Below are 13,376 nucleotides of genomic sequence, written 5' to 3'. Positions count from 1 at the left end.
CTTGTTCAACCATCTTTTCTGCATTAACGGTGTCTTGTTCCGTGCAGCAGACCGACGCCTAACGGCGCGACGAAAATATAGGCGCCTGTAGCGCGTTTTTCATGCAGGCGGCTTACTTATACCTTTGACAACCTGCATACACGGCTGGTAAATTCCGCGTTAGTTGAGTTTCCCCTTCAGGTGGCCAGGTGAGGAAACACTTGAAGAAACATCGTAACAATATCGATGTTCTTGATAATTTGAAGATTCAGACTCGCAACAATCACGTTACTTGTTGGCACGACAGAAAGATTAACTATTTATTTACACATGAATAAAACAAGAAGACACAAGTAACAGAAAACTATTTACATGACTGACCCGTTGGTCGGACGAAATCAACCCTGGCTTAACCAAGAGCGCCTACTTTTAAGCCATCTGTCTCCGCCCTTGGCGGGGATAGCAACCAATAACCAATAAGGCAACATTTCTCATCAATCAACGACTGGGGAAAGGATATTAACTAACAACACTTGGGCTAGGAGAGGTCCCAAGCAAACATACGAACGGCCCTGACGTCATTGCATTCCGAACCTCTGCTTTCCTTTGTTTTCCTTTTCGCATACATGCATGCGAGACCAACGTATGTCGCGCGAACAAGAGCTGAAGTTCTTTATAAAAGAAAGAACAAAAAAAAAAAAAAAAACAAAGCTGTCAGTGAGGGCTCAAACGCTACGTGGAAATTCCAACTTGACCAAGCCCTTCTCTTGAGCACCCGCAGCTCAATGACCCATTGCGCTTCAACGCGCACCGGTCAGCCACCGTGCACCTGTTACCCCACAAAGGCTGTATGCATATCAGCAGAAGGAAAGACGCGCACGTAGCAGTACGAGAATAATGCATACAAAAGAAAACCTCCACTAGTCCCCGATATGACATTCAACACTGTACACTACACAAAGCTGCTCGCTGGAGTGACAGCTATGGTAGGATGTCAAGACTAGAAGGAAATGAGTGCTTTGCAGCCTCCGGCAACAATAGAGGTGCAACCGCGCCTGTGTCGTGTGTCCGTGGTTCCACCAATTTGGTAACCCTTCGGCCGGGGACAGGTGCACATCTCAGAGTATCTACCTCGGTTCGTACGCTCTGCGAGAAACCGAATGGCGCGAAAGTTCACCGAACTTCACAGTGTTCTAAACGGTGGTCTCCGAAATCAGCGGTAAGCGGCTTAGCTCAGTTCTCCAGATATTCATTCCGTCATTCATTTTCGGCATTCTGGCATCGTTTTAGCGTGATTTAGATGCGTTAAAAAAAAAAAAAAAAAAAAAAACGTGTGGATACAGCTACTGTGAAACGCTGCGCTCAGCTATTACAGAAGCGCACCCCCCACCGACGATTGCACCTTCAATAACATGGTGACCATTTCGGCTAGTTTGTGCGAATCTAACATATCTAACAATAGAAAGACACAGAAACACGAGGACAGAAGTACACGGGGCATCTACCGCGTTTTATATCCTCCCTCTTTGAACATTGCCACTTGAGACTTTGAGGTTGTAATAAACGATGATGACGATTTGCTGTTAAGACATCACCGCGCCCGGGCCTTTCCCGTGACCGTCTTATAGAAGCTCCGATAGAACCATATACGTCATCCGTCGAAGCTTTGCTTATTCTTCGTCTACTACGTATTCCCTTCTTCCAGGCTGATTAGCATATGCAATCTGTCCTCCTATGTTTTGCGGCCGTGTTTACATGCGTGGCCACAAATATGCAGTGCACTAGCTCTTATGAAAACGGGAGCGCGTGCTGTAATGCAGGCGAGTCACGCAGCGCAGTCGTTAAATGTCGGTCGGCGAAAATATCGCATACAAGTGCTAAAATGCCCCCCTTATTTATGTACTTATTGAAGTGGTGCTCGTAATAAAACAAAATAAATTGAGATGGACCGCTGCCCCCGCAGCCTTGGCCCCCGGCGAGCCTCTGAGGCGGGCCTCCTCCGTGAATCGGTGACCCAATGGAATGGTCGCATGGAAGGAACTCACGGAATGCGAAGCTTTCAAGGCCGCTCTCTGCGGGAGCTAGTCCTGCATCGTAGCTATCTCTGCGCTGTGCGTGTGTATCTCATCTGCGGGTGCTTCTTTGATACTCCGGCCTCCGTAACAGCCTGTCATTGCCCAAATAGATTCCAAGGGCGGCTGTCTCCATCCGTCCATTGGGGCCTCTTCTTCTTCTTCTCCTTTTTTTTTTTTTTTTTTTTCTTGTTTAGCGGAGATATGCACCTACTCGGCAGTGTGACAGAGTTAAGCGTGTGAAGGGGGGGGGGGGGGGGGGGATGCGCCGAAGGGCCTTAAAAAGGAGACTTGCTTCAGTTATAGTTTTTGTTATTTTATTCCTCTCTCTATTTAACGGATCAGTGATTGAAGTATAGCGTTTGTGAAGCGGGAGTGAGCGTGTGTTTAGAATATATTCCATGATTACTGAATAGAACCCGCGGCCTGCGAGCTCGCCGTTTGCTGTCGACTGCTGTAAACTTTGTGAGGATCATGAGAAAAACAACAACAATAATTTAAGAAACTCCGTATCCTTAGCGAATGCTTCAGACTCTCTGCGAGCTTGATGCAGGCAGGTTGCAGCTCTGTCGTCGCTACCATTGAAACCCGACTGGGTCTTGTCGCTCTCGGATATATCCGATGCGGCACAGAACAATGTAGTGCATAAAGCGGATTTGCTGAGGAAATCCGCTCTTTTACTCGTACTTTTTTTAGCGTTCTTTTTTTCTAGACAACCTTCCACTCTCGTCCAGATGCAAAGCTGCACACGCCCGAATCTCTATGTATGCAGAAGCAACCACACAATCTTCGAGGAGCTTTCTTTGTTAATCTTTTTAAAGATGGAGGGGGGGGGGGGGGGGTATTTTCCAGTCGGCCGCGCATTCATATAAGCGGCGGGACCGCTTAGCACGCGCTATGCCTCGCGAACAGTCGTTCCAGTTCACACGCTCGCGCCTTTGCGGTTTCGCTTGTAGTACCGGCATCGCAGTGCGGCGTTGTGTCGCGCACGGCTGATTGCGTATCAGCAAGAAGCGGTAGCTTTCCTCATGGCTTGACGGACGAGCCGAGCTTGCAACACGCGGCGCCTCTTTGGAAGGTGCGTCCGTGTGCGCGCACACAGGAAGATCGGTGTGCGGCGGACTGCGTTGTTGCGGGGCGCAGAGAGAGAGAGAGAGAGAGAGAGAGAGAGAGAGAGAGAGAGAGAGAGAGAGAGAGAGAGAGAGAGAGAGAGAGAGAGCTCCCGTGTTCCCAGCGGGGATTAGAACCCCTCGTCTCGGGGCTGGCCCCGTCCATCCCTGCCCGGTATCTCCCCTTGCCGCACCGGGGGTTAAGGTGCGCGACTCTCGCCCCCTGTCTCGTTCCTCTGTGAAGGAAAGAGGCTGGAGGACTGACTGGTTGTCGGCAGGAGGAGCGGGATGGGGAGAAGCAGCGGCGCCTGGAAAAGATGGATGACGTCATGTCTCGGCTGGAAGCGAGAGAAGGAAGCTTTGCGGATGGAATGACACATCGCTTTTCTATTCACCAGTGCCCGGACAAATTCGCCCTGTCTCCCCCTCCCCCCCTCTGCCGCTGCCTCACCTTCGCGGTGGGAGGCACCGCTGTGTGCGGCGGAGTGATGCGGAGAGAAGGGGGAGAGTCTGGCGCTGGGCGGCGGCTGATGGCTTTGAAACGACTCTCAGCGCAATAGCAGAAACCCTGCCTTCTCTCGAAAGTAATATCGCTTCGGGGGCCGCACTCTTGCGCCTGTGTATCTAGCATGACGACCGAATCCCCACTTTATTGTTGTTTTTTTTTTTTAATTCTACCTTTTTATTTGTGTCTCGAAACTCAGAGGATTTGTTTCCGCGCTAAGCGCGCTTGTTCCTAGCTCCCTTGCGCTTGCGGGATTGATGCTACGTTTTGCATGGTTTTACTTCTCTTGCCTACATTTACCTGCTTCCTATCCTTCCCTTTCTCTCTCGTTTTGCTCGTAGTTCGTCTTTACTCAGATCGAAGCCGCTTGGCGCGCTCAGGGTTAATCTGAAAGGAAGCATTGGGCTGAAAGGGAATTGTCACAAGTGGATGACGCACGCTATAGACTGTGCGAGTACCCCAGTGCCTCCTTTATAGTCGGTGACGCCGCCTTGTCTTTGACACGCGCAGTAGTTCTCTGCCTTCAAGCCCCCGCATGCAGTTGGAGCAGGCGGTCACTGCCCCAATCCATTTTACGCGACTACTTCGCAGAAAAACTTATCCGATTTGCCGCTCCACTTGCTCGCGAGCTAAAGGACGCGGACAGGGGCGGGTGGAACAAGCGTGCAATATGGGCGCCGGCAATTTCATACTTTAGCTGAAGCGTGTGCGCGCGTGCGTGTCAAATGCCATAAGCGAGTCTAACGAGCCTTGCAAACCGAACAACGGTAAAAACTTCGGACACTCCATTATGCCTCTCATCGTCGCCCCTGTCTCCCCTCCCACTACCCGCTCCTGTTCTTCCCTTACATCTGGCTACGATGGAGCTTGGCCAGCCGTTTCTTGTACCCACTGCGAAGCTCTTAAGAGCTTGACATAAAGCGAAGCGACGGGCAGCCTGTGCTTTCTCTCTCTCTCTCTCTTTTTTTTTAAGCGTTATTCGGCGCTCGAATCTCAAAAGTGCCGCTCTCTCCTCTCGCAGCGGTCGCAGATTGGGGCGGATTGTGCGCACCCTGCAGTGGTGCTCCACTTGGCTCGCCATTAATGCATTTCAGTGCGCATTTACGTCGCGTTGACGGCTCCCCGGGGATGCGTTCCGAGACCCGCGCCTCCCGCCGTCGTGTCGAGTGGCGAGAGCGGGGAGGCAGGTCTCGGTGCACGTGTGGAAATCCCCCCTGTTGATCGCGTCACGCCCCAGCTGCGAACCAGCCGAGCGCTCCCGATGAAATCAGCCCCCTTCCCCCCACTCCCCGCTCGACTCCTCTTCCTTGACGCGACTTCTCCCTCGTGACACATCTTCCTTTCGACGACGCCGCATGAATTGCGTGCACAGTCCTCGCCCGTGTGGTTTGTGGAGCGGCGCGACGGGCATGCCAGTATCCTGACGGAGTTGGGGACCGCTGAACATCGTTGCTGCTCGCGAACTGAAAAGTGAAAATGGCAATGAGTCCCTTCGGCACGGTTGAGCCTGTTGGGACACTTCGGTGTTGGTCTCGTTCGTGAGTGATCATCTGGGATAAATGAATGCAGCGTCGTGATGCGGATCTCCAAGGCCCGCGACTTGTTACGTCACTCGGTTGACTCCAGATTTCGCCACGCTGCCTTGAATTACGAAGGTGCACAACGACAGGTATATCGCCGAGTGCTGACTGAAGAGTCGAGCGTTTGCAGCCGGCTCCGCGTGGAGCGGCACGGAAGCGAGAGACTTTCGCGACGCGACAAGACAGATGACATCCCGCACCACGTATGCGCGCGTCTTATATGTCCCCTCAATTTGTCGCCGGGAGTGCGCCTCAGGGATACGGGAAATGTCGCACCATTCACGCGCAGTGAAGTGTACTACAACCGCACTCATGTGCTCTGGTTTAAGTCGGCGGCAAAGTGTATTACACACACACACACACACACACACACACACACACACACACACACACACACACACACACACACACACACACACACACACACACACACACACACACACACACACACACACACACACACACACACACACACACACACACACACACACACACACACACACACACACACACACACACACACACACACACACACACCGGGTAATTGGAAAGCTGAATAAAAATGAACGTTTCCTTTTTTGTTTTTTCTTCCGGTTGACGGATTTGGTGGCAGAGCCGTCGATAGTCGCTTGTCTTGTGCTGTCGTACGGCGGCGTTCAGTAGTTTATGCGACATTAAATGCGACGCCTCTCAGCGCATCGGCTCGTCGAGTGGTAGCGCTCAGGTAACAAAACATGAATGACATATCATGTGTATCTTTATCGCAACTACGAATTGAGTTTTGTGCGTGCGTGCGTGCGTGTGCGTGCGTGCGCGCGCGCGCGCGCGCGTGTGTGTGTGTGTGTGTGTGTGTGTGTGTGTGTGTGTGTGTGTGTGTGTGTGTGTGTGTGTGTGTGTGTGTGTGTGTGTGTGTGTGGAGATTAATGTCTGTCCTTGTAAAAAGTATGTTTTAGGGAATCCATGAAGTGGGGCATAAAATGTTGATGGATGCTTGAATCAGAGCATCTTTCGTGGAAAGTGTTCGTTAAATGATGATTTGGTTGTTAGTTTTTAATTATATTTCGTTATCAATAAAAGACTCACCACACACACACACACACACACACAGACAAACAAAAATTCATGGTCCTGGCTCTGAAGCCTCCGACTCCCACATCGATTGGTACGCGGAACAGCCACCAGCCACGATTGATAGGTGTCAAAACGAAGAGGACATCTCCACTTTCCTTTGGTAAGGGAGAGGCGGGGGAGGAGAAGTACTCCGATATAATGGAAGACTTGGATATAATGCAAAACTTTCACGGGTAGAACTGATCGCCCCAAAATTCAAGAATTCGAAAAAAGTTTACGACACACGGACAAAAAAAAAAAACAAAAAAAAAACAATTCGCTATCACAACTTGAATTGTTTCAAAATCTCATCGCCGCTTGTACATTAATAACTATACTTGTCGCCCCAGCGTTATGCACTGAGTTCCGCATTTGCCCGAAAATTATGCGCTCAGTGTACAACCGGATTGGGGGCAACGGCCCGCCCGCGCTGTTTATGAAGAGACGCTCCGATCGCGAAACAAAACGGCGCGCTCAAAATGAACCGTTTGACCGCTTCCGCTCCCGCAGGCTTCTCCGTATACCGGCGCCTGAGATGCAACAAAAGCAAACTCTAAAACTCAACTCTCTTCTCTTTCAGTATTAGAGCCCCCTCTTTCAATTTATCCTTCTCTCTGTCTCTCTGTGTACCTTCGAACGCGATGAGGAGCGGACTCTTCATCCTTCCCTCACGGATACCTTTGCCACGCTGATTAAGTTCAGTTTCCCGATACTGCTTTGAAGTTAGTGTGCGCAGTCGCCCGGAAGGAGACGGAGGATGGGGAGCATCCTTTATTCGCTCAGTCGTCTTTTGCGTCCCACAGGCGCCGCTCTCGGATCCGCTTCCGACGGCGTATTTGCCGACGCCTATATGCGCTAAGGCGTGGCCTATCGTCCTCTCATCTCTTTCTCTCTGATCCCCGACAGAACCACGGGCAAGCTGCGCTTTAGAATTGAGGAAAATTGGAACCGTGGATCGTAGTACTTTTGGGGACCCTTATCGACTATTTCTCTCTCTCTCTTTTTTTTTTTTTATTCTCCCGCGACTTCCCTAATGCAGTATACACCGGCAAGGGAGAAGAAACGTGACAGAGAGAGATGGAAAAAAAAAAAAAAGGCTCTCTTTCAAGACGTGCCGGGTTCAAAGGATGGCTCGGGGAATTCGTTTATACGAGCGGCCGCGGCTCTTCCATTTCTCGTGTGTTGGCTTTCGCGCGCGACCGCGACCTGTCTTAAAAAGGGTCCTTTTACCGCGTATGTTCGTATTGGGCTTTTGTCGAAGGCACATTTAATTGTTAGTATGTCCGCAGTAGTGCGCAGACCACCGAACCGAGCGATGTTTTGAAGATGATCGCCCTGCGGCGGCGGACAGGGCCTACTTGTTCTTGAAAGTCCCTCGGGTGCGCTCTGTTTTATTTATTTGTTTAGATCGCTACCCTACGACCCGAGGGAATTAGAAATGACTTATGGTTTACACTACAGGAGAGGGAACTGCGAAAAATTACAAACACAAATATAGATGAGGCTCGTGAGAGTTAGAGCATGTTCTAACAAGTAATGCAAATGAACAGTATTGAGTACAATGTTCGGACAGTCTAAGGGGGAAAATATAACAAGTGACAAGGCGTAAAGTTAAATTTTTAATCACATCAAAAGGACTTCAAAAACCTGAAAGAGAAAATAAAGAACAGTGCCTGTCCTTAACTGATATATTTGCTGTGAGCGAGCGTGCGACCACACGTAATGACGGGCGTTAACTTCCAATATTCTATCCGATGGAGAAAAGAAATTTGTCAAACATATTTCTGAAGTATTTTGATGGACTTCACGGAATTTCATGGAAAAATATAGGCGAAAATTACCTTCCTGGAGTTCTGTGAATAGGCGAAATGTGCTTAAAAGGGGTGCTTTTTTTATGGCTATTTTTCCATTGCAAACCTCGTAGAACTATTGCAAACACACACATACACATAATAAATTCTGGCACGAGGCAGACGGGACCGTGAGGCTTGTTGACAACAAGACCTCTTCATTTTTATTACTCATTTTGGTCAGAGACTTGCATGCGCTTAATTCGTAGCTACGCACATTCGTCTCTTCAGAGGAGTCGCTACAGTGCACACGACCGTGGTGCAGACTTTCCTTTCCACGAGCACCCTCCCTCTCCTTACCATTCGTCAAGCATCGCTTTCGTAACTTCGCACCTTATTCATTTACCCCCATCTTGTTCCCTTCCCTCCCGGCGCGATTGTGGTGTCCATCGGGAACCGATGCTTTTATTGATCTTTTTTATTTCCCCGAAAACCAGTTTTTTTTCTTCTTCTTCGTCGCCACCGTCACCGTCGCGATTTCCATCCGCGCAAGTGTGTGTCGTCTTCACACACACTACGCCGGTGCCATTTTCTCGTATTCGCAACCCTCGGAAACGGTGGTGCGCACCCTCTGGACTTTTTTTCTTTCGTTTACCTCCCTTGCCCCGAAGACCCACGCGTCTACGGGCTAGTCCCGTGTGCGCTCGCACTTTGGGCCGTTCGCGCGACTGCTAATCTGGAGCGTTTCCGGTCGCTGCGCTCGCCCTCTCGCCCGCTTCTCCTCGGGGCCTCCCCAGCGGCCGGGGTCGCCGGCATCGGTCGCTTCGAGAGCGTCGCCACCGAGCCGTGCGCGTGTCGCGTGGTGGTGCTGAACCCTCGCTGCATCCCGCCCCCGCGCGACCCCCGACCCACCGTTGTCGCGCCGGAGAAGAACGGCCAGGCTTTTCATCCGGTTTCAATCTGCCGCCCACCTTCCATCATCGCGCTCGGCCGGCACCGCCCGGACACTAAACTCCGTTTCTCGCCCTCCTTCTCTCGCGTACACCCTTCACTTCTTCGTGCGTCTCTCTCCCGCTTCAGCTCCCACCCACCTCCCTCCTCTATACAGCGCCCACTCGTTTCTTTTCTCGTTTCCATTTTATCCCTCTCCCCCACTGCTATCCTCTCCCTGAGCATTTCGGAGTTGGTGTTCGCAGTTTTCACGCCGGCCTCACCGCTTTATATTTTGCTGCCACTGAGGAAGAGCCTGACGATTCTATTACGAGCCGTCCTCGCAAACCGTAGTGTTCTCTTCTTTACATTGTTTTCTTTTTTCCTTCTGTAACTTTTACGCCTAGCCTAAAGGTGTCCCTTCTGCTTCTTTTTTGTTTTTCGTCGAATGCTTGGTTCATCTCATGCCTTCACCTTCTGTCCCTTGCGGGTGGAATTTCTTGCTTTTCTTAATTCTCTCTTTTTTGCCTCGTCATCGTGTCGTTATCGCCTCCGATGTTGCCTTCAGCCATCGGTCCCTGCTTACGTTGGTGGCTTGCATATCGGACGGCGCCACGCTAGCTGCTTTCGGGCGACGGTAGCGTCGCGCTACGGGGGAGTCCCTTATTCCTCATTCTTTCAAATTTTTATTCCTTGTTTCTGCTTCTGTTGGGCCACGCTGCCGCCAGCGCCTTGGTCCCCAGCGCGACAAGCAAAGGCGAACGCGCAAGTGCATTCAAACGAACACGCAACCTGCGCGGGCCGTTGACGTGCATAGGGACTCGAAAAAGGCAGGCTCACCGGGAAGATGGGGACCGCGGCTTCTTCTGCTTGTACCGAAGGGAGAGAGGGCGGTGGGGAGGCGAACACCGCCGGAATGTCCTTTCAAATCGAGAAAGGGGTGCTCGCGCGCGCGCTCTTCGAATTGAAATCTCGGCGCGCGCATCGGGAAAAAAGGGGAGATGGCGGCGTCCTGCGCTTTCATCACGGCGCTTCACCACATTTTCCCCGTTGCTGTCGTACTTTTTTTGCTTCCTTTACCTTCACTCCTTTCTTACGGCGTATTGCGCCTTCTCAGTCTTTCTTCTGTCGTGTTTGCAGTGGCCGACCCTATGGAGACGACGACGTCTGTGCCGACGTTCCTCTGCTTCTTAGGAATTTCTGTTCTTCACCCTCGGCCTGACATCTTGGCGCCTCGCAGCAGATTTCCGCCGCGGCTGTCGTGCTGTGCGTGTCGGCCAGCCTGCTTTCCTCTTCTTATTTCTCTTTTTTGTTTGTTTTGCGTCTGTTTCGTTGTCGTAGAAGACAGGCCTGCAGCTGGGACCAGGGTGCCTGCCCTGTCGGAGTGTTCTCTTTCCCCCCGCTCTTTTATTTCGCGTACCTCTTATTTCACCCCCTCCCTCTGTCTTCTTCTTCCTGTGCCCGCGGAATAAATTTGCGCGTCAAACTTAATTTCGCGGCGAAACGGGACCACCTCGCTTGGCCCTTTTGTTCAGTGGCTGCCACGGTGCACTGCGTCGGCTGAACTCTTTGAAGGCGCTTCTCGCGAGCGCAGGTGGCGGCACGTTGTGCATGTGGCGAGGCAGCTCTGTCTGTATGTATGGTGTGCGGTCGCGTCGCCTGACAAAGTGATGCGGGGTCGTGGCCGCCGCTGCACCCTTTCGCTTTGCAGTCCCTGCAGATGCCTCTTCTCAGCCCTTGTTTTGGTCGTTGCCTCGCCTTGAGTCGAAAACAGCAAAAAAAAAAAAAAAAAAAAAAAAATGGTGTGGTTCTCGCCTTTGTTATTTCGAAGTATATATTCAACTTTCATATCGCTTTGTCCTGTCCCCCGTGGCATTTCGCGAAGCCCTTCTGGGCGCCCTCGGAGTCGTCGTTAATTACGCACCGAATGCGCCTGCCTGTGCTCGTCGCCTGCACGCCACGCCTGGCTGATTGGCGTCGTTCCGTGGGCAATTTTTGTTTGTCGTGCTGCAAGGGTACGCCGAATGTTGCCCAGACGCACGTCTGGAATTTCGGCGTGCCGCCTGCCGTGCGGTGTGTTTGTGTTCTCCTTTTGCTTGCTTGCTTTTTCTCGGTTTGTCTGTCTTGTAATTCCTTCCAGCTTTAATTAAGGTGGGCAGCGAGACCCTTCGTCAAAGAGCTGTCGCAGTTGAACCTTCGTTCAAAGAGACCCCTGGTCCTTTGTGTAGAAGGCGGAGGAAATCGGCTGACTACTCTTTGGCAGCTTAACTCGCAAGGACAATTGTACATTGATGCTTCGTCGTTTTTTCTTTGTTTTTTTTTTTTTGCGTATTTATTCATTAGTACGTTAGTTGGTCGCTGGTACGCCGCTGATGAGTTGACTTGTTTAATGCGCTCCAGCCGGAGTTTGAGACTGCACTGCACTTCGGATGCATATCTGAAGTTTATAAGAAAAGCCGTGGAAATGCGGTGAATGTAGCGAAATTTTTGAAAACTGAAACGTCGACATAATGAAAATTTCAGATAAAACTTGTTTGCTTCTCTATATGGCGTCCTGTCTTCAACAACGTGACCTGATGTTTAGCGCACCGACCTGTTGTAGTAACTCGGGCATATACATATAGCTCTACACTTAGTTCGAAGCCCGCTGAGAACTAAAAAATGAAAATAATTTAATGTATAGCCTGAGACTGAGCGTAATATATTGATAGCGGATTAAAATTTGAACTTGCGCACGCTTATCACCAGTGGCATTATAAGCACGCGGCAGCTGTATATTAATATAGGCAAGTGTATAATGGTGCACCTTATAACACACGACTTATCTGACCTAGGCAAATGACGCCGTGTGAACTTCTGGCTGGTTCGTTTTCGTAGTTTTGCTCATTTTCTCACAACGTTCTTCGTTACAAACTTACAAGATGCGCGACAGTGCTGGCACGCGGTCAATTCACACTAGTCGGGCACAGCGCTCTGGCGGGTTCAGTTTGTATCGCTGTGACTGTTTGCCTCGCCTACATTGGTGATGTTGAATTGAACAGTGCGACAGAGACAAGAGCCGAAATTTGATTACCGCAGTCTACATATAGTTTTGTTGCTGAATGAAAGATTCATTAATTATACTAGTAATTAGTTGTTGGCACTTAAATTGCTTATCGCGGTACTGAGACAGCGTGTGCAGTAATAACGCGTGTTATTTGTTTCCCACGCAGGAGAGCACCTGCAGATCTGCGAGCGCTCGCTGACGTGCTGCACCCAGGAGATGGAGCACCTGCTCAGCGCCCAGAGCCGCGAGGAATTCGAGCGAGTGCTCCGCGACGAGATCGGCAAGGTCCGCGCAAAGTTCGCCGCCCGCATGCAGAGGTTCGACGGTAAGTGTGACCCCCGTGGTAGCTTTCATGATCGTCCTTCACGATCGTCTCCCTAGACGACGGGCATATTTTGCGGGGAAGGTAGAAAAGGTGCTCTTCTTGTGTCATATAGAGGTGCTCGTCGGACTCTGTGCATGCCCCGACATCTGTAGCATACAAGTATATATGTGAACACTCTAAGCCAAAAACGACGGCAGCTGATAGTTCTCGCGACAAACAAGTTGCCCGTGACGAAAGCCACGAGGAGGGTTTTGTCTCTTGTGGAGTTTGCCAATGTCTTAAGGAGTTAACCACAGAGGGTCTGATGGTCGTAGCAACGCACCTGGTCCCTAAAAGGGCCGAGGACTCCGAACTCAGTTATTTCATAACTCACTTTGAGTCCGCTTTGGCTTTGATTGCACACGCGCTCTCCCCACGTACTCTTCAGGACTTCTGAACAGCACTGAAGCCCAGAATGACGAAGCAGGTTCAGATATACGCTTTCAATGCGCTCTCTTGGGTCTACAAATCGTCTCCAGGATGCGTATTGTAATCCGGGCGAAAGGGAGAGTGAATTCCTTGAACGTTTTGGGCAAATGTTATGCCCGCATGCCCGCACTGGAGTACGGAATCTGAGCCTAGTTAAGCGAATATGTGCCTATGCGTTACACCTGACGGTCCTGATAGCGTCTAGACGGTCAGCACACTGCATCAGCAACAGGGCAGCTCAGCAGATTTCTGTATGTAAAGAGGAGCGTGCAGGAGTTGGTCGTCAAGAATTTCGAACATGTATAGCGTCTCTGTTAGGCAGAGTATTAGGTTTAGTGCTCGCACCGATAGGTGGTTTGAGAAGGTTGTTCTTAAGCAACGAAACGACGCTTGATGCAACTAACATCAAACTAACGTATACATAGCTAAACTCCTTCCTCCCAGCCTGTGAGCGTCGCGTTG

General features: G+C 50.8%; 1 protein-coding gene across 1 annotated transcript in view; it reads left to right on the top strand.

The window, feature by feature from the left end:
* The window catches only part of LOC146200090 (glypican-6-like), a 148,001-nt gene that overhangs the window by 95,112 nt on the left and 39,513 nt on the right, over nt 1-13,376 (top strand). The window contains exon 2 of the mRNA XM_084595349.1: nt 12,288-12,446. Within this exon, the coding sequence (XP_084451475.1) occupies nt 12,288-12,446 (159 nt within the window). The remainder of the gene's footprint in view (nt 1-12,287; nt 12,447-13,376) is intronic.

Source organism: Amblyomma maculatum, chromosome 2, assembly GCF_055883805.1.
Source record: "Amblyomma maculatum isolate TAMU_Amacu chromosome 2, ASM5588380v1, whole genome shotgun sequence".
Classification (NCBI taxonomy): Eukaryota; Metazoa; Arthropoda; class Arachnida; order Ixodida; family Ixodidae; genus Amblyomma; species Amblyomma maculatum.
This window is presented reverse-complemented; position numbering and strand designations above follow the sequence as displayed.